Raw genomic sequence first — 21824 nt, 5'->3', positions numbered from 1 at the left:
GTCTAACCAGCACATTTTTGGATTGTGGGAAGAAACTGGAGCACCCGAAGAGCAAACACGCTGACACGGGAGAGAAAGTACAAACCCCACACAGTCACCCAAGGCCAGAATTGAACCAGGGTCACTGGTGCTGTGAGGCAGCAGTGCTAACCACAGTGACAGCGTGCTGCCATGGTTCCCTTGCACTGGGTATATTCATTCCTTACCAACATTGTTACAAGCTTCCACAAGTTATGTAGATCACAGAATCACATAAAAATACAGTGCAGAAAAAGCTGTGCGGCCCATCGGGTCTGCGCCGCATGAAAGGCACCTGATCTGCCAATCCTAATCCGGCACTTGGGCCAGTAACCTCGAATGTTAAGATGTGCCAAGTGCTCAGCCAGGTACTTTTTAAAGGATGCGGCAACCCGCTTCTACCACCCTCCCAGGCAGTGCGATCCAGACTGTCACCACCCTCTGGATAAAAACGTTTTTCCACAAATCCCCCCTGAACCCGTCTGTATAAAAAACATAAGAACTAGGAGCAGGCCATCTGGCCCCTCGAGCCTGCTCCGCCATTCAATGAGATCATGGCTGATCTTTTGTGGACTCAGCTCCACTTTCCGGCCCGAACACCATAACCCTTAATCCATTTATTCTTCAAAAAACTATCTATCTTTATCTTTAAAACGTTTAATGAATATCTTCTTATAACCCAAGACTCTCAGCCTCACTGTTTTTGTATCATCCGCAAACTTACTGATCCTACCCCCCAAATAGTCATCTAAATAATTTGTATAAATGACGAATAATAGGGGACCCAGCACAGATCCCTGTGTTATGCCACTGGACACTGGCTTCCAGTCACTAAGGCAGCCGTCTATTATCACCCTCTGTTTCCTACAGCTCAGCCATGTTTGATTCCACTTTATCAAGTTCTCCTGTATCCCATGTGCATTTGCCTTCTTTATAATTCTCCCATGTGGGACCTTGTCAAATGCTTTGTTGAAATCCATGTAAACTACATCAACTGCACTACCCTCATCTACACACTTAATTATGTGCTCAAAAAATTCAATCAAATTTGTTAGGCATGACCTCCCCTGACAAAGCCATGCTGACTATTCCTGATCAAACCTTGTTGCCTCTCCAAATAGAGATCGATTCTCTCCTTCAGAATTTTCTCCATTATTTTCCCCACCACTGACGTGAGACTCAGTGGCCTGTAGTTCCCTGGCTTATCCCTCCAACCTTTCTTTTATAGTGGGACCACATTTGCAGTTCTCCAGTCCTCTAGCACCTCTCCCGTGTCCAGAGAAGAATTAAAAATTTGGATCAGAGCCCCTCTAATCTCCTCCCCCGCCTCCCACAGCAACCTGGGACACAATTCATCCGGACCTGGACATTTATCCACTTTTATGCGTATGTTAGGAACAAGAGGGTAGCTAGAGAAAGAGTTGGTCCTCTCAAGGACAAAGGAGGGAAATTATGCGTAGAACCAAAGGAAGTTGGTGAGATCCTTAATGAGTATTTTGCATCGGTATTCACAAAGGAGAAGGACATGTTGATTGGTGGTGTCTGAGGGATATATAAATATTTTAGAACAGGTCGTTTTTACGAGGGAGGAAGTGTTTGGTGTTAAATAGCATTAAGGTAGACAAATCCCCAGGGCCAGATGGCATCTATCCCAGATTACTGAGAGAGACAAGAGATGAAATCACTGGGCCTGTAACAAAAATCTTTGCTTCCTCGTTGGCCACAGGTGAGATTCCAGAGGATTGGAGGATAGCCAATGTTGTCCCATTATTTAATAACAATAGCAAGGATAACCCGGGTAATTATAGGCCAGTGAGCTTGACGCCAGCGATAGTGAAATTGTTGAAAATGATTTTCAGAGATAGAATCTATGCACATTTGGAAGTGAATGGTCTTATTAGCGACAGAGAGCATGGTTTCACTAATTTAATTGAGTTTTTTTGAAGTGGTGACAAAAATGATTGACGAGGGAAGGGCTGTGGATATTGTCTACTTTAGTTAAGCATTTGACAAGGTCCCTCATGGCAAGCGGGTGCAAAAGATTAAATCACACAGGTCAGGGGTGAACTAGCTAGATGGATTCAGAACTGGCTTGATCATCAAAGACCGAGTGTAGCAGTGGAAGGTTATTTTTCCGAATGAAGGGCTATAACTAGTGGTGTTCCACAGGGATCGGTACTGGGACCTCTGCTGTTTGTAATATATACAAATGACTTGGAAGAAAACATAGCTGTACTGTTTGTTCTTTTAAGCCTGCCAACAACTCCAATACCTTGTTCCTCCCTATGAAAACTTGTTCAATAACCTCCCAGTCTCGCTCCCCAAGTTCCATATCTGCCTCCTCATTCTCTTGGGTGAAGACGGATGTGAAATATTAATTTAACACTTTACCATAATGTCCTCCAGCTCCACCCACAGATGCTCTAATGGGCCCTACTTTTTCCCTAGTTATCCTCTTCGCATTGATATACTTAGAGAATATCTTGGGATTTTCCCTACTTTTACCAGCTAGAGATTTCTCATATCCCCCATTGCTCTCTAATTGCTTTCTTAAGCTCCATCCTGCACTTTCTATACTCCACTAATGCCTGTTGATTTACTCCTTATTAAAAGCCTCTCTCTTCCTTCTCATTGTATCCTGAATATCTCTGGTCATCCATGGTTCTCTGAGCTTGTTACTCCTTCCTATTACCCTAGAGGGAACATGTTGGGCCTGTACCCTCCCCTTTCTTCTTTGAACCATCCCTTGTTGGACCCTCCACATGTTGAGCTAAAATGTTCCCTTGTGTACATTTTATGAACTCTGCTCCATCTAAGCCCTTAACACAATGATTATCCCAGTTAATGTTGGGCAAAGTTGAAATCGCCCACTATAATTACCCTATTATTATTTTTACATACTTATGTAAATTGTGCACATATTTGCTCCTCAATTTCCTGCTGACTATCTAGCGGTCTATAATAAACAGCTAGCAATGTGGCTGTCCCTTTTTCACTCCTAAGCTCTACCCACAAAACTTAATTTAAAGCCACCCCCAATATATCATCTGCAGTAATTGACTCCTTAACTAATAGTGCGATGCCTCCCCCTCTTTTGTCCCCTACCCTGCGCCTCCTGAAGATTCAGTATCCCGGGATGCTAAGCTGCCAATCCTGTCCCTCGCTCAACCAAGTCTCAGTGATGGCTACTGTATCATAATTCTATGTGTCAACCCTGGCCCTTAACTTGTCTGTTTTACCTGTAATACTCCTGGCATTAAAGTAGAAGCCATTCAGCCTTGTCTTACTCTCCTGAAACTTACTACCGCTGTGTTCCCTCTGACCTGATTGCTTTTCTATGTTATACTGTGTCCCTATTCTGCTAACGTTAACACCAAAAAGCTAAATTTGTTTCTAAGGAAAATAAGCATTCTGTTAAGGTGAGCCAATGCCAATAGCTTTCAAAATATTAAACAATTTAATGATGAACCAGTAAATCGTTGGTGTCCACATGTTGGCATTGCTCATTAGAAAACCCCACCATGTCAGTACATGGTGGTATAGTGAAGAGATGTTCTTGCTCAAAACAAATGGGAATTCTCTTCTAACATGGTAAACCAGGAAATGGAGACATTTGGAATATGTCTAATTCAGTAAATAAGTCAATCAATGCAATGAAGATTTCTGGGTTGGTGATGAGTGAGTTATTTTCCCAGATTGAAGTTTAGAGTAGATTAGATTTGTTATATTTAGTGACGGTAAGAAATAAGGAATATAACTAAGGAGCTAAAGCTCAGTGGAATACTTGTTAGCATAAAGTAAAACCAGGAAAATAAGGCTCAAACAATAAATTCCGTTTACATTTTCCGTAACTTTTTTTTTTCCAGATTCCATTTACTTAACTGCAATAAGGTGTAGCCCCAGTTGCTATTGGTTTAACTCTGTTTTTTTTGAAAGCTAGGTCTTTTGCAACAAACGCAAGATGGTATTGGAGCACTTCAGGTTTGTTGTCTTCTTTTGCCCCCGGAAAACCGAAGAAAGCTGCAGCTCCTCATACGAATGGTGACTCGAATTGCTCATAATGCCAAAATGCCACCGCTTCATGATGCTATTGCAAACAGAATGTTGGTGAGTTTGAGTTGACTCAATTCATAAAACTACTTTGTGATTCCAAAAATAATAAACTGATCCAAAATAGTCATAACTTTCAGCTTGATTAATGTAGTTTGTTTTTTAACTTCTGTATGTTCTCGTTAGTACATTATTGATGAATGTCTTTTGTGGCAAACACTTTCAGACAAAGTTCAATAAATAAGTAACTATTTAAAATAAGCTATTTGCATGGAATTAGGCATAATTTGTTATATTTCTAAGATCCACTCCCAAGGCAGTGAAACAAACTTCCTGTTCACTTTTCCTCTATTTCCATTTGCCAATGTGATCCAGGTGTTAGATGCTTGCCTTTTGGATAGGTGAGAAACTATATGCATTCCTAATCTATAAAGGGGTATGGTTAAAATTTAAAAACACATAACCAATTTCATGTAAGAGTACGGCTGAAATAAATCAGTTGTAAATGTAATCTATAGCACAATGGTACCACAGTTGGCTGGCTAGCAGTTAATTGGATAATTATGCAAATTGATCCCTGCTCATGCTCATATATGAAGTTGGCAGTCTATTAATTTGTTGGCCATTGGAGGACACTTTGCTGAGTTGCTTTGTTATTTGTATGAAATTTTGTCTTGGAAGAGCTCATTTTTCATGCTTCGTATACTTCATGTTTTTCCTTTCTAGGATCATCTGCACTATAGATAATTATAGCCCATACCTGATACAAGATAAGAATGTAGGTGTAAAAAGCTTTTCGTCTTGCACACATCAGGATAGCTTCGCAAGAATATCAGTAGTAACGCGAAGAACAATTTATACTACAAGAGAGTGCCGATGGGTTGGCAAGTGGACTATAATATAGGGGCAGCACGGTAGCATGGTGGTTAGCATAAATGCTTCACAGCTCCAGGGTCCCAGGTTCGATTCCCGGCTGGGTCACTGTCTGTGCGGAGTCTGCACGTCCTCCCCGTGTGTGCGTGGGTTTCCTCCGGGTGCTCCGGTTTCCTCCCACAGTCCAAAGATGTGCGGGTTAGGTGGATTGGCCGTGCTAAATTGCCCGTCGTGTCCTAAAAAGTAAGGTTAAGGGGGGGGGGGTTGTTGGGTTACAGGTATAGGGTGGATTTGTGGGTTTGAGTAGGGTGATCATTGCTCGGCACAACATTGAGGGCCAAAGGGCCTGTTCTGTGCTGTACTGTTCTATGTTCTATGATTGGTACAGGCGTTGCCACTGAGTGCACCAGGGAACAGTTAACTGCCAAACGTTTGGTTAAATTCAAACCAGGCAGGTTGAATCTAATTGGTCAAAACATTGTCATAGGGAATGTCTAACCCTAAGCTTTTATTTAGTTGAAAAAGGTGAAAAACACGGACATAATCCTAATGACTGTAAAGAATAGGGGGTGGGATTCTCCAATAATGGGGCTATGTCCCTACGCCCTCGGGAAAACGGGTGCGAATCTCTCCAGACTTTTTTCTAAAAAACGTTTTTAAGGGGGCTAGCAGGGCCCCAGTGTGCTCTACGCAACTCCGGCTGCCGATACGCGGCCCTGCACTTCCGGTTCCGCGCATGCGCGCAGCGGCCACCTGCGGTGCTAGCCCAGCGCGACATGGCGCACCCACACAACGGGTCGGCGGCGACGAAGTAGGGCCCCCCCAAGAAAGCACGCATCCGCCGATCGGTGGCCCCCAATCGCGGGCCTGGCCGTCGTGGAGGCACCCCCCCCCCCCTCCGGTGACGGATCCACCCCCCCCCCCCCCCCCCCCCCCCCCCCCCCAACCAGGACGGCCACCGCAGCCGCGACTCCGAGCTCCCGCCGGATGGAACCGTACGTGAACCATGCCCATGGGAACTCAGCCGGTTGTCCACGGAGAATCGCAGCTCGGCCCTCTTTCAACGGCCTCCGACCGACGCCACGTTGACCGCGTGTGCGCGACTGGCGGTGATTCTCCAGTCGCCAGAGCACGATTGCAGCACGAGGCTCGGAGAATCCCGGCCAGCGTTTGTAAATGTTCCCTGGTGCATTCTCCATGGCAAAGCTTCTATCAGAGTATGTTTGCCAATCAATCAGTACTCTCTTCTCATGCAGTATAAATTGTTCCCTTCTCAGTTGGAATTCTTGGAAATCTGTCCCAATCAGTGCAAGACGAAAGCTTCAACAAAATTTTTTCAGCAATATTCATGATCTGTACTACTAAATGTAGTCTTGAGAGAATGCACCAGTGCACATACATTCTTATTGCTACTTCATTTGGCTCCTTTGCCTTCAGCTGCCTAGGATCTAAGGTCTGAACTTCCCTTTGCTGAACCTCTCCTCCATTCTCTAAAGATACTCCTTCAAACCTCCCTCTTTGACAAAGCTTTTGGCCATCTGTTCAAACAATTCCTAACATGGCTCAGTGTCAAATTTTGTTTGACCTTCCTGTGAAGCACCGTGGGAATTAGGGAATGATTAGAGATAATTGTAGAAATTAAATTTTGTTTTGGAAAAATTAGCAAACTTTAAGGTGGATAGGCTACTGGACCTTAATGGCCACATTCTCTGCCTACCTGCACTTAATTGACCCTCTCTCTGACAATGGCATGAGAGAGTTTTGCATCCCACCTGATCATGCTAATCCCCTGAAAATGACCCCAATGATGGGACCTCAAGCGCTTTGGCAAAATCTCACCCTATAACTCTTACCTGGAAACTAACTGTCAGGGTAATTCTGTGATTCCACTCTTAAAGACAAAAGCACAGCGGCACAGTGGTTGACACTGCTGTCTCACAGTTCCAGAGACCAGGGTTCAATTCTGCACTTGGATAACCTTATGGAGTTTGCACGCTGTCCCTGTGCCTGTGCGGCTTTCCTCCAGGTGCTCTGGTTTCCTCCCAAAGTCCGAAGATGCGCAGGTTAGATATGTTGGCCATGATAAATTTCTTCTTGGCCCAAGGATGTGCAAGTTAGGGTATGGGGTTACTGGGATAGGGGAGAGTGGGCATGGGTTAGAGTGTTCATTCGAAGGGTCAGTGCAGACTCTATGAGCTGAATGGGCTCCTACTGCACTGTAGGGATTCTATGATTCTAAGAGACTTATGGCTACAAAGAGAATTCCATTTTTTTATTTTAACCATTGCTTTAATTTATTTCTTTTGAAGGTGTTACAAATAAGCCATGAAGTTAGCCAACTAGAAATCTTCACCGTTTGAATCCACACTGGCTGTTTCTTATTGATCTGTGTGCTCCACTAGCCAACTCTTTTTGAATAGGTTTTATTATTTTTCTTTGTTTAGTATGCTAAAGAGACAGTAGTTGGCCTTGCCAGACTTGCCCTTTCTTTACTTAGTCCTAGTAGGGGGCTGCTCGATGGAGCAGTGGTTAGCACTGCTGCCACACGGCGCTGAGGATCCGGGTTTGATCCCGCCCCCGGGTCACTATCCATGTGGAGTTCACATGTACTCCCCATGTCTGTGTGGACCTCGCCCCCCACAACCCAATGATGTGCAGGGTAGGTTGATTGGCTACGCTAAATTGACCCGTAATTGGAAAAAAGAATTGGATACTCTAAATTTATATAAAAAAGAAAACCCTTCCAGTATCTGATGACATATATATTGAAACCCATTGCTCCACAAATTTTCTCTTAAAGAACTTTCAACCTATCAGATTACAATCTAGGGAATTGGGTTTTTGATCTCTAATCTGTACTTTAAAATCTCATTTTCTTTTGGATTTGAAGATGATTCAAACCTTCTCTCGCTGTATCCTGTGTTCAGAGGATGAAGTTGACCTTGATGAATTGCTAGCTACTAGACTTGTCAGTTTCATGATGGACCATTACCAAGATATTTTGAGAGCTCCTGACCATCTGCAAAGTGGAGTGGAGGAACATTTAGCCCACCTCCGAAGAGTTCAGGTACTTTAAACAGTCTTTGTTTTAAGACTAAGTGTGAAGCAGCAGCAATTTAATTTGACAGGAATAATACTATTGGAAAACAATCTGAAAACTGACCTCCTGCAGAAACTTTTAATTATCTTGGAAACTTGTACTTACAGCGTCAAAGATTAAACATTCATCAAACATGATTCTCAAACTTAGTTGTCTTTTTCTAGATAAAATATGCAGGTGCTGATGCTGATGCTACACTAGCTTCCTTCACTTCTCGTCATCAGATTGGTACTGAAGAGTTTAAAGAACAGAGACATTCTCAAGCTCCAGTTGCAGCCCTGCTGGAAGAAATAATAATGAATAAAAGCATGTCTGTTAAAGAGAAGAAGAAGAAATTGAAGCAGGTTAAGCACTTTTTAAACATATTTTTATTCGATTTTTAACATTTTAAATATACAACCCAACCAAACCGAAAAACAAAGACATCCCCCCCGCCCCCCAAGCGGCTGACGGTGACCAATTCTTTAAAATATAGACGTACCCCAACTCTTTAAAGTACAAACAAACCCCATCTCTTGTGAAACCCCTCACACACACACCTCAAAACAAACTTTTCTTTATTTTTCTCAATTAAAGGTCAATCTAGTGTGGCCAATCCGCCTACCCGGCACATCTTTTGGGTTGTGGGGTGAGACCCACGCTAACACACGGAGAGTGACCAGGGACTGGGATCGAACCTGGGCCCTTGGCACCGTGAGACAGCAGTGCTAACCACTGTGCCATTGTGCTGCCCTCTCAAAGCGAAGTTGACCGTCTCCAAATACAGGAACTCCATCAAATCCCCCAGCCACACTGAGGCACAAGTTGGGGAAGCTGACCTCCACCCCAACAGGACCCGGTATAAGCAATCAGTGCGGTGAAGGCTAAAACATCTGCCCCCGCTCCTGTCTGCAGCTCTGGCAAGTCCGACACCCCAAATATGGCCCCCAGGAGATTCTGCTCCAAATCCACGTGCAGGATTGCCGACATGGTGTAAAAAATGACCTCCAAAATCTCTCGAACTTCGGGCAGGGCCAGAATATGTGTACATGGTTGGCTGGACCTGTCCCACACCGTTCACATATGTCCTCCACTCCCTAAAACAACTGGCTCATCCTCGGCTCATCAGTTATGCCTAATGCACAACCCACTATCAGCTCCAGCCTCACCATTCGCAGCAGTCCACACCACAACCAACCCTCCCACATGCTATTCCCAGCTCCTCCCACTTGGCCTTGATCCCCATCAACGACACCCTATCCCCCTCCGACATCTTCCTATAAAACCTCCAAAGATCCACTCCCCCCATCTTCATAAACGCAGCCAATACCTTGGCACCCCCACCGCCCCTCTCTCCTCTCCAATTGAGCGGTCAGTATGCATGGCTCAGACCTATCCACCTTCATATTCGGCACTGTATTCAAATACTCCCCTCAGAATTAAGTAATGCGTATCCAAATTTGTCATTTCAGTCACCATCCTTTTCATGAATCCCACATCATCCCAATTCAGAGCATACATACTAACCAACGCCACCAGCCTCTCCTCCAAAAACCCCGTTACTATAAAGTACCTACCCTCCTGGTCAGCCACCAAGTTCTCCATCTGAAGCCTCACTCGCCCACCAGTATCACTATCCCCGGCCCTGCTGTCAAAGCCCGAGTGGAACTCCTGACTCATCTAACCCTTCTGAAGCCGCATCTGGTCCTCTGCCCACAGATGTGTCTCCTGCAACAACACCACATCTGCCCTCAAGCTCTGCAAATGTGAGAAGACTCTTGCTTGCTTCACTGGCCCACCTACCACTGTGCGGAGTCTGCACGTTCTCCCCGTGTCTGCGTGGGTTTTCTCCAGGTGCTCCGGTTTCCTCCCACAGTCCAAAGATGTGCAGGTTAGGTGGATTAGCCATGCTAAATTGCCCTTAGTGTCCAAACAAAAAACTTATATGGGGTTACTGGGTTACGGGGATAGTGCGGAGGTGTGGGTTTAGGTAGGGTGCTCTTTCCAAGGGCCGGTGCAGACTCAATGGGCCGAATGGCCTCCTTCTGCACTGTAAATTCTATGATTCGCACAGGTTCCAACGGCAGTGGCGCCTCCCCCCAGCTCACTCCCGTTCACAAACCAACCTGCGTTTGCTAGTGAGATGGCATGGTTTTTCATTGGAATTGATCATGTTCTTGCCCCTTAACGACAAGGTTGGCGTTCATCCTCCTTCTCCAGCATGTCAGTTTTCTGCTGTACTATGTCATGTGGGAAGCAGGCCACCATGATGTGGGAGACTCCTGGTGCTATACTGGAGGGGCCCTCCAGAGCGGTCCAGGCACCTGAACCACATCTCAGGATGCTGAATCACCGCTTGATCATACCCCTGGTTGTGGCATGAGCATGGTTGCAGCGGTCTCCATGTCGGTCTGTGGTCTCTGGATAGGTGTCATGAGCCACGACCACATCGGATAACTCCTGTCGCACATGAACCATGCGCTCAGCCAGGGGTGTGCCTCGAAGGTGTCGGGAACCTTAAAACAACAATACTTCCTCCACGTTAGTCCTCAATACCGGGGCCCCACAAGACTGCGTACTTAACCCCCTACTACACACCCTATACACACACACGACTGTGTAGCAACATTTGTCTCCAACTCCATCTACAAGTTTGCTGATGACACAACCGTCGTGTGCCGGATCTCAAACAACGATGAGTCAGACTACAGAAGGGAACCTCGTAGCATGGTGCAGCGACAACAATTTCTCGCTCAATATCGACAAAACTAAGGAGCTGGTCATTGACTTCAGGATGTGAAGTCTCCTGCATGCCTCTGCCTGCATCAATGGTGCCGAGGTGGAGATGGTCGACAACTTCAAAGCCCTAGGTGTACACATCCCCAACTATCTGTCTTGGTCCACCCATGTCGATGCTACGACCAAGAAAGCACAACAACGCCTATACTTCCTCAGGAAACTAAGGAAAGTTGGCCCACATTGACTCTTGGATGCAATTTTTACAGATGCACCATATAAAGCATCCTATCTGACTGCATCACAGCCTGGTATGGCAACTGCTCGGCCCAAGACTGTAAGAAACTACAGAGTCATGAACATAGCCCATCCATTCATGTTTACATCTTGGGAAAGCGGGCAACATAATTAAAGACCCCTCCCACCCAGGTTATTCTCTCTTCCAGCCTCTCCCATCGGGTAGGAGATACAAAAGTCTGAGAATACGCACTAACAGATTCAAAAACAGCTTCTTCCCCGCTGTTACCAGACTCCTGAATGACCCTCTTATGGACTGAACTGATCTCTCCATGCATCTTCTCTACTGTATAGTACTACGCTCCATCTGCTTGACCCTATGTACGTATTTACATTATGTATTTATTCATCATATGTCCTATGTTTTTCACGTATGGACTGTACAATACTTTTCACTGTACCTCAGTTCATGTGACAATAACACTAACCATCGAGTGTGCCAGGATGAAGAGCTCGTGCACAATCCCTGGGTATCGGACGCAGACGTGCATGATGTGCAGCTCATGGTCACACACCAGCTGTATGTTCATTGGGTTTGTGAAGACCCGGCCATCATTAGCTGGTGCTCATGGGGAAGCATGCATTTGTTGATCACTCCCAGCATCCCGGCAAATGCGGCAAACCCTCCTGTCCAGGCATCCTGGTGGGCTCGGTCCACATTTAATTTGATATATTGTGCCAAAAGGGCATATAGGGCCTCTGTTATAGTGCGGATATACCTGTGCACAGAGGTCTGTGAGGTTTCGGACAGGTCCTCACTCAGTACCTGGAAGGACCCCGTGGCATAAGCGTTGAGGGCGCCCGTCACCTTGACGGCCAGCAGGAGCGGGTGGCTTCCCCCATACCCCCATGGTTTCAGGTGTGCCATGATTCGGCAGATATGTTGCACTGTCACGCTGCTCAACTGGGGTCTTTGGCAGGTCCTCGAATGACCATCGCTGCCAGTACGCACTAGGCCTGATGCGGCCCCTCTTTCCCACTTCCTTGGCCTATTGGGCAGCAGGCTCTCCATCCTCACTACCTGGCTCCTGTGAGCAGCTCATGCTTGTACAGCCTCAGTGCATCCCCTGGGCTGTAGCGGCCAGGATGAAGGCCACATTCCTGGTTGGATTATGAAGTCCGTTTTCTGCAGGGGGTGAAAGGCAAACATGTTACCATGGTGCGTACCCCTGTGCCCAACCAGGTCCAATGGGCTATACGGTGGCTCTGGTCTCCTTTCTTCAGCCGTTCTTCCTAGCACTCTACCCTCCGCACCTCTGGCTCCATCAGTGCCTGGTCCCGGCACCCACTCCTGCTGGCAGGGGTACTGTAGGCTGGCGCTAACCATGCCAGCTGTATTCTCTCAGGCCTACATCCGGTGCCCTCCTTTTTGCGTTACCGTGGGACCTTGGGCATTGCCCTTGTGTAGGCCGCATACTGCCCTGTTGGTGGGTGGCGTCCTGTTGTGGGTGGGATGTTGGAGGGATGTGGGTATCGCTGGTGCCAGTCTGTGCAACCAAAGGCCATGGTGGGCAGTCAATGGGGTGCGGAGCGACATGGTTGCCTTGCAGGCTGCGGCAATGGCGGTATGTGTCTTGACACATACGGTCCCAGAGGTCACCCCAATGCGCGCCCCCCCCCCCCCCCCTCTCCCACCAGCCAGACCTGCCAGCAGCAGGACCGGCAGCCCATGGCCACGCCCCTCCCTCAGCAGCCACAGCGCCCATTCCAGATTTTTAAAAAAATACATTTAGAGTATCCAAATCTGTTTTTCCAATTAAGGGGCAATTTAACGTGGTCAAACCACGTACCCTGCACATTGTTGTGGGAGGTGAAACCCAATGCAAATACGGGAAGAATGTGCAAACTCCATGCAGACAGTGACCCGGAGCCAGTATCGAACCAGGGTCCTCTGCACCACGAGTCAGCAGTACTAACCACTGAGCCACCGGGCCAACCCCCCCTTCTTGATTTTTTACCACAAGCCGTCGTTAATTCCCCCTGGCGGAGGTGGAGTTTCACAGGAGCCCTGGAAAACTCCACATCACCAACTCATCACTTCGGCTCGTTAATGATATGCCAGTGGCATTTACTGTATGTATGGTGTAGAATGCTCTGTGCCACTGTCGAGACACTGGAACATGGCATTCCAGCGGGCACACGGCGCCGGCCACGATTTTCAGCTCGCGCGCGATTCTCCGCCCAATCGCATTTCCCAATTCCGGAGTCGCTGGATGGAGAATCCCACCCTATATGTCTAGCATACACAAATATGATATTGCAAATAGTCTGTTTTCTACATGGGGCAGCACGGTAGCATGGTGGTTAGCATAAATGCTTCACAGCTCCAGGGTCCCAGGTTCGATTCCCGGCTGGGTCACTGTCTGTGCGGAGTCTGCACGTCCTCCCCGTGTGTGCGTGGGTTTCCTCCGGGTGCTCCGGTTTCCTCCCACAGTCCAAAGATGTGCGGGTTAGGTGGATTGGCTATGCTAAATTGCCCTTAGTGTCCTAAAAAAAAATAAGGTTAATGGGGGGGGGGGTTGTTGGGTTACTGGTATAGTGTGGATACGTTGACTTGAGTAGGGTGATCATTGCTCGGCACAACATCGAGGGCCGAAGGGCCTGTTCTGTGCTGTACTGTTCTAAATTCTAAATTTGGCTGCCATCTCCCTGCTATATAAAGCTGCGGAATCTGCATTGCCGCAGTTGTTTATTTTTCAGTAGACGTTTACATACTCTGTTCCTTGTATTGCACCTTGCCCATGGGTGGCATGGTAACACAGTGGTTAGCACTGTTGCTTCACAGCATGGTTCACTTAGCACTGAACTGTTCAGCCTAATAATTTCATTTGATGGGGAATTAGCTTGTTGTCTAAAACAACTTGAAAGTGATATCACCTTTAAGAGTCTGAAATCCAGTTACAAAATTATCTAGACTTATGAATGCATAGGGAAGCATTCAAACATTCCCAAGTCCCGGGAGCTGGAGATCTCCAGTTATGTGCAAGAATGCTGTTGGAGTTTAACCTCCTAAAATCACACAACTTACCATTCAAAATTTTATAAGCTGAGCACTGCACCTATTATGGCATTTGCTTGCAAGATTACCTGGAGCATAAGAATCCATGATCCCAGTAGGCTGTGTACTCTTCCAGGTGCCAAACTCACTGCTTCATTTGCTCACAATCGAGATTTGACTTGGCTAGGAATTTACTTAAAATGAAATTTGAAATTAAAATCGCTTATTGTCACAAGTAGGCTTCAAATGAAGTTACTGTGAAAAGCCCCTAGTCGTCACATTCCGGCACCTGTTCGGGAAGACTGGTACGGGAATTGAACCCGCGCTTCTGGCCTGTCCGGGTCTGCTTTAAAAGCTAGCTATTTAGCCACTTACATAGCCAGTTGTATTGTCTTGGAGTTGTTTCAGGCCCAAGGAGACCTTGTTTAGTGCTTGCTGTTTCCCACAGAAGATACACTCAAGTCCAGCATGAGTCTGAGCGCTTGCTGGGTGGTCAGCAGGTATGAGGAGTGACCCAAAAGAGAGCAGCATAATCTACAAAATGTGAATGCAAATTTACCACCATCTTGACAGCAAAAGCACAAATCATACCCTATTAAACTGGTCTCTGCAGCTGTACGTGAAGAACATCAAAGACCATTGTCTCACTATTTGGAATCCAATTGGTGTAAACGCCAGACCCTAGATGATAACTGTGTATCTGTTCGCTGTAATACCCAGAATAGGAAGTTGAGAAATTTCACAACACCCATGAACTCAGTAGTGCTCTCACTCATTGGAATGCTACTGGTTCTTCTGTTGTGAGAACTATATCTTATAGTCATGGGGTTTGGAGGGTATCGCTAAGGCAATTTATTGTCTCATGTTTCTAATGGAGGAGAACTACAAGTTGCTTGTGTGTTCTGAATACAAATTATTTTTTATTTAATTTCTAAAGCATTGTAATGTTGGTTTAGTACAAGCTGGTTATTATTGTAAAACATTCCCCTCTCTTTCAGTTTCAGAAATCCTATCCTGATGTTTACAATAATCGGTTTCCAACAACTGAGAGTGAGGCAGTGCTCTTCCCTGAGAAGTCAAAGCTCAAATCACAGCTCATGTTTTTCACAATGAAGAAATCATTCCAGCCATTTCATAGAACACGGAGTTTCCGGATGTAAAACTTTATAGCTGTGGCAAGCTACTGTTACAGTGAGACATTCTTAGTTACTGCCCTCTGTTTCCAATTCTGTATCTGTGGTTTTGGAGATCCTCAATGCTAAAAATGTTTGTTACTTTGTATAATATGCAGGCATTTTAGCAGAATTTTCTAAACCGTGTTACTTAATGAGTATAAATAGCTGAGTCAGAAATTTGGGAGAAACGTCATATTGTATGTTTATTCATTCGATATTGTATATAAACCGTTTTGATTTTTATCAATAACCATTTAAGTGTTAATGGCAAACTTTGACAGAGCAGAAATTAATTTTAAGAGTATTATGCATCTAGCTGTAGGCCCTGTTGGCACATTATGGGCCCCACTTTCAGTATTAATCGTTATGCTGATTTAATCCCAGTTGGAAATGACAGGTATCTCTTTTGAGGTTACAGTTGTTTCTGGGACCAGATTCGGAGCCTCGACGTTATAAATTCAAATACCACAATAGCAAACTGAAATTGAATTTAAGAACCTGGCAATTTGTTTCCTGACAACAGAACAATTTACATGAAAATGTTGGCTTGTAATTTCAACAAAAAAAACACTGTTAATCTTCAGCAACTGTGGGGAGAAAGGCAAATTAATGCATTAGGCCAATAACTTTCATCAGAACTACGAGTTTATTAGGGTTTTTTAAGGAGGTACAGAGATACAAAGTGGGGGAGAAGAACCAAGAACAAAAGGGAAGGAGCTGGATTCTCCAGTTGGCGATCCCAAAATCGCTTCGGCGAATGGCTGGAGAATCCAAGTTTACAACCAAATTGGGGGCGGCACTGCTTCTGCAACGCTCCGCCCCTCTAAAGTGGCGTACTCTAGGAGTACGCCGCGCCACGTATCCACGACCTCAAGACATTGCCTGAGGCCCACTCCCGATGCTCCGCCCTCGACCGGCTGAGTTCCCGACACTGTCGGTCGCGTGTGGTCTCATCCGTCGGGAACTCGACATGGCGGCTGCGGACTCAGTCCAGCACCGCCACAGTTGGGGGAGGGCCGATCCGCGGGCAGGGGGGAACATTATTCGGGGCTGGGGGCACTGTGGGGGGTGGTCCGGGGCGCACGAGCCAGCCGACCAGGGCTGGGTCCACGAGCGGCCTCCACCATATTGCACGGCTCGACTGCTGCAGGCCACTGCCGTGCGCATGCACAGCCATGGACCCGGCAATTCTCCGGGGCATATTGGCAGCTAGAACCAGGTGCTCTACGCTGCCGGCATGCCAGCCCCCCAGCAAAATGGGCGTAAAATGTTTCCACGCCGGCATGGGGGAATATCCTCTATCAGAGAATCCCGCCCAAGGTCTTTAATACAGTGGAAGTTAAGAAAGTTCAAATGACAGAAAGGAATAATGGTGCAAGGTGAAAGTTATGGTAATGGGACAACTAAAGAAACAAAGTGTAATGGGAAATAGGGATTCCCTAAATGGGAATAGCAGATTTGTCACCAACAGCTGTCATGTGACAAAATGGGGACAGAGGTTATGCTCTGAACTCCATGTTGATTCTAGAAAGCTGTAACCTAATTGATAGGTTGTTTGTTCTTCAAGCTTGCACTGAGCTTTATTGGAATTGCAAGGGAGGCAGAGGACAGAGAGGAAGTGGAGAACAGACCTAAAATGAGCTATACTGTGGGTGCAAGACTTCGAAAATTATTTTCCTATTCTTTTCTTTCCTTTGAAAAGCCACTAAATCTTCAGAGTTTGGCTGATACTGAGAATTTGCATTGAAATTACAGTATGAAAAGACCCACATACAGTTAATTAATGCTCCATTGTTGCTGTGCCACTAGGTCACTATGTTGTTCTGTCTTGTCTCTATCTTGATATAGGGATACTAAGGAACTATTGTAATACCTTCATTATTTACATCAAAATCAGACAGCAACTTCTGATGACCACACATGCTCAGTTAAATTAGGAACTCTGGAAGTTGCTGTGAGATGCAATACTCCTGCAAAGGTTTCCGAAAATGGCAGTTTGCTGTCTGGCTTCTCATTCGAATACATTGAATGACATGTTGCTGCTGCATGTGCCGTGGGTTGAGAACTAAACTTGCCAGAAATAGTTGGGACATGTCTATTTCAGTGTACGTACCCTTTTAACAATCTCTGGCACTGAACAATAAATCATACAAGTTTGAAGTCCCATTCCTTTCTATTTTAATTATTGCTAACGATTGAGGATTTTAAAATATTGTCGTCTTTGAATTTTTTTCCAATTTTCTTTCCAATTAAGGGGCAGTTTTAGTGTGGCCAATCCACCTAACCTGCATATCTTTGGTTGTGGGGGGTGAAACCCATGCAGACACGGGGAGAACTTGCAAACTCCACACGGACTGTGACCCGGGTTTCGAACCCGGGTCCTCAGCGCCGCAGTCCCAGTGCTAACCATTGTGCCACATGCGCCCTAGAATTCAATATTTTAATTAAGAGTTTCTGGATCAGTCTCTATGCTTCTCATTACCAATTCTTAAATCTGATTGGCTAAGGAGATTTTAAAATCTCCAATTCCTTTCACAGGTCCATGGTGCTGTGTTTTTTGGCCCCAATAACTGTAAGGTCCTCTGGAAATACCATAGAAAGTATATACAAATGTAAGTGAACAGCCGTGAGAGATATTCTGGCCCAATATCTCTTCTTTCCCTCCTTGTAAATAATAAAGAACATGGCTGCCACAATGTACTGAGCAGACCATAAAGGTTTGACCTCAGTTGAGCTGAGCGTCCCACGCACTGAGTCAAAATTATGTTTCAATATAAGTAAGAGTCTTATGGAAGTTAACTACTATTTGGTAATTGCACAGACTTTCATTTTTTAGGTTTTTGCCCAGTTGAACGCATTTATTGTATAAGTTTTTACATTTTCAACAGTTTGATTTAATTTGTTAAATGCCTTTTGAGCCAATTGCCTAAAGGGTTGTCATCTACTGTAGTTAGTCTTGATCACTGAATATACTTCATTTTGTTTTATTGTTACATTGATCAAATGTTACGTGTATCTTCATTAATTGTCTCAATAGTGTACATGAAGTTTGTACTCTATTTGGACATTGCGTTCCTTATTTTGTGTCATCAAATATAATTTGCAATTTCTTTTGTCTGCTTTTTCATCTTTTTTTCTTTGTACCATTCCTGAGCCTTGAAGTGGCATGGTGACCTATTTCGCTGCTGGACAGCGTACAAAAGCATTCTGATTTAAGTTAGCTATTTTTCTTAAAGTATCCATTCTGATGTGGATATCAATGTTTTCCTCTGGGTTGAAGTTGGCAACTTGGCTGCAGTTGTGAACCTTGTATTCTACCACTTGGTGTCAAAAATAGACTTACTGTAATCTCTGAAAAAGTAAATGTACTGTTGTAGAAAAGTAGCATAATTGTTGATGCAAATTTGTATTACATCTACTGTTGCTTTTCTGATGAAGCTACTGAAAACTACTTTGCCTCTAATAAAACATTTGTAAATAATCAATTTGGTAATTTACTAAATAATTTATAAATACTCTGCCCGATTTGTGGACCACACAAGTTATTTTGTACATGACTTGCCATCGATTTAAATCAGTCCTCATACTGGGGTACATGGATGCCTGGCGTTCAAGGCATCAGGAGCTAGGCCAATTGTTTGGAGGTGGCCTCCGAACCGAAGACTGGCATTCCAGGTAGAGTTAAGGTCTTACTTGCTGGCTTCAGCTGCAGCCATAGGCTGTCCTGTGGTGGTGTTCCTGCTCCACAATGGTTGTGGTATTATAACCGTAAGAACTGCAATGGTTAATGAAGTATCTAGAGTAGCCACTGGAGGGAGCTACAGTTACAACAATATAAAGCAGTGTTGCTAAGCCTTGTGGGGAGAGTCAGAAGTACAAATAGTGTAAGTGAGAGCAGATCATAGTTTATATCAGTATTAAGATTAGTTGTAGATAAGTGTCATTAAATGTTATTAATCAACTGTGTATTCTTTAGGAGTACGTGTCGAATCCAAATTAATAGTGTTAATAAATTTATAACTTTGTTTAAATTCAAGCTATTTTATGGTCTTTGTGAACACTACGTCAACCATCCTGAAATAAGCAACACGAAGAACACCACAGTGGTGGCCCGGTTGCTGACTTTTTATTTTAAAATTTACAAAGTTGGAAAGAGGGTGCATCAATATAGAGGCATGTCGCCCTACAAGCACCTGCAGATTACAGGGTGCGCTTCACAAACCAAAAGGAGTTCCACTCGATGAACATGCAGCTGGTGTGTGCATGTCTATTCTTTAGGAGTATGTGGCCTTGTCGAGGCGTACTCCCATCGGGGGGGGGGGGGGGGTTGGGCATCTGCCAGGGCTGGGGGGGGGGGGGGGGAGTAGTGGGGCTAGGGAGTCCTTCCGGGACCAGAGTGTTCAAGCACGGACAGCCACTGCCGAGACTGTATGGCATAATGGACACCCCATGTGCCAAGTCGGCACAATATATCAGCTGTAATGTGGACCAAGCCACCAGGTTACAGGATTTGCTGCCTTCGTCAGGATGTCCCATGTCGGTGTGATCGATGGGATGCATGAGGGGCGGTCTTTACATACCAAAAGACGTACCACTCCGTGAACGTGCAGTTGGCGTGTGACCCCAAGATGCAGATCATGCATGTTTGTGCCTGATACCCAGGCAGCGTGCACAACGCCTTCATCCTGGCACACTCGACGGTTCCCAACCCATTCGAGGTGCACTCCGGGTGAGGGGTTGGCTCTTGGGCGACAGGCGTTATCTGCTGCAGTAATGGTTGATGACATCTAACTGGAGGCCACAGAGACCCACTACAGTGATGCTCATGCCTCAGCCAGGCCGAGCAGTGCATTTGCGTCTTGAGGATGCGGTTCAAATGTCTGGACTTCTCTGGAGGGGTCCTCCAGTATACTGCCAAGAGAGTCTCCCACATTGTAGTGACCTGCTGCGCCCTCCGCAACATATAGCAGCAGAGGGGCTGAACATCAGGCCTCATCTGACGAGGAGGACCAGGATGGACAGGGCATGCAGCCTGGCAGCCATAGCAGGGCCTCCCGCCCCCCTGCAATCTGCACCCCTCTCTGATTCTTACCTGCCTCACTTTGAGCTGCAGGCCCTGGGTTGGCAGTATCAGCAAGGCTGGTCCATGGGATGAAAGGTGATGACGATCCGCTCTGCGATGAGCTCAGGTGCTCCACATCGTTTTGACAACGTCTGACTCCTACCCATGGTAGTACTTACACCTATGTGATCTGTACATGCGAACTGACCATTCCATCACACGGTTCCATCGAACGTATACTATGTGCTGTTCCATGACAACTTAACTGGTGTCTAGCTTTATGGGACTGTTATAACCTGCCTGCTTACCATTGGCTGGGGACTAATGACAATCCCACAATCCTGTGGGAGTTGAGCTTCCCCAATGAGGGGGGCGGAGAAATCATTAGCAGACTCCCTGCATACATAGAGCTGGCCAGTTTGGAACCAGAGAGAGGGGAGTTTGGCAGCAAGAGAAGTTGTTGCTGCTGTTGTATATATATGTTAATTTGTAAATAAATGTTATTTTTTTGTATCCTGAAAACTCGTGCTGGATTCTTCGTGGCCCTCACAAAACTGGCGACGAGGGTTAAAGTCAATAGCTGTCTACACTGCTGAAGCCACCTCCCTGGATTTTTGTTGGACACAGGTTGGAAATTGTTTTCTATAACACCATGCCTCCTGTATGAACGTTTGGATGTTTTTGATGCTGCGCTGGAAAGCTGGAACCAGTACGCACAAAGGATGCGTTACTATTTCCGGGCAAACAACATCACCGAAAACGAGCGCCAGGTGGTCATATTTCTCACCGCCTGCGGCCCGCATACGTTTGGGGTGATTAGGAGCCTTACGTACCCAGCTGCGCCGGACACTAAAACGTTTGATGAACTTGTGAACTTAGTGGGGCAACATTTTAACCCAACCCCATCCACGATAGTCCAACGTTGCCGATTTAATACCGCTGAGAGGACCCCAGGAGAATCCCTTGCCGACTTTCTATCCAGGCTACGCAGGATTGCAGAGCACTGTGACTATGGTGAGACCTTGTCAGAGATGTTACGTGACCGTTTGGTTTGCGGTATTAACAATGCGGCCACCCAGAGAAAGTTGTTAGCCAAGCCAGCATTGACTTTTCAACAGGCCTTCAAATAGTATTGTCCCGAGAGAGCGCAGAATGAGGAGTGCAGGAGCTACAGGGAATGGAGGTGCATGCCTTGGGGCGCAACCCCTTCCGTCTGAAAGCATCCCCCCGCACCCCTGCGGTACCATGGGTAAGGCGACGTCCAGATCGACGCCAGTGGCCGTCAGACATTCCTCCCCGAAGGAAGCCTTCTCCAGAACCTATGGATGAGGAGCCATGACCATGTCAGACTTGTAGGCGCCGACCCTGTCGCGGACGCCGGTCCTGGGGGCACCAGAGGCGCCGTCGTTCTGACCAAAACTGGGGCCAGCCCAGGGGCCGTACCTTTCATTTGGATGAACCTGCGGCGACTACTCCCGAGTACGTGGAGACGGAGGATGACTGCCTGCAGCTGCATTGTGTGGCAGCTCCCCGTGT

General features: G+C 46.1%; 1 protein-coding gene across 3 annotated transcripts in view; it reads left to right on the top strand.

The window, feature by feature from the left end:
• Positions 1 to 16168, top strand: part of LOC119962833 (DEP domain-containing protein 1B-like) — a 62510-nt gene extending 46342 nt beyond the window's left edge. For all 3 annotated transcript variants that reach the window (XM_038790983.1, XM_038790984.1, XM_038790981.1), the window contains 4 exons: positions 3959 to 4125; positions 7832 to 8008; positions 8206 to 8385; positions 15050 to 16168. In XM_038790983.1, the coding sequence (XP_038646911.1) occupies positions 3959 to 4125; positions 7832 to 8008; positions 8206 to 8385; positions 15050 to 15211 (686 nt within the window). In that variant the 3' untranslated portion in view covers positions 15212 to 16168. The remainder of the gene's footprint in view (positions 1 to 3958; positions 4126 to 7831; positions 8009 to 8205; positions 8386 to 15049) is intronic.
• Positions 16169 to 21824: the final 5656 nt, after the last annotated feature.

Source organism: Scyliorhinus canicula, chromosome 3, assembly GCF_902713615.1.
Source record: "Scyliorhinus canicula chromosome 3, sScyCan1.1, whole genome shotgun sequence".
Lineage (NCBI taxonomy): Eukaryota > Metazoa > Chordata > Chondrichthyes > Carcharhiniformes > Scyliorhinidae > Scyliorhinus > Scyliorhinus canicula.
Note: the sequence above shows the minus strand (reverse complement) of the source record. Positions and strands in the feature narration are given on the sequence as shown.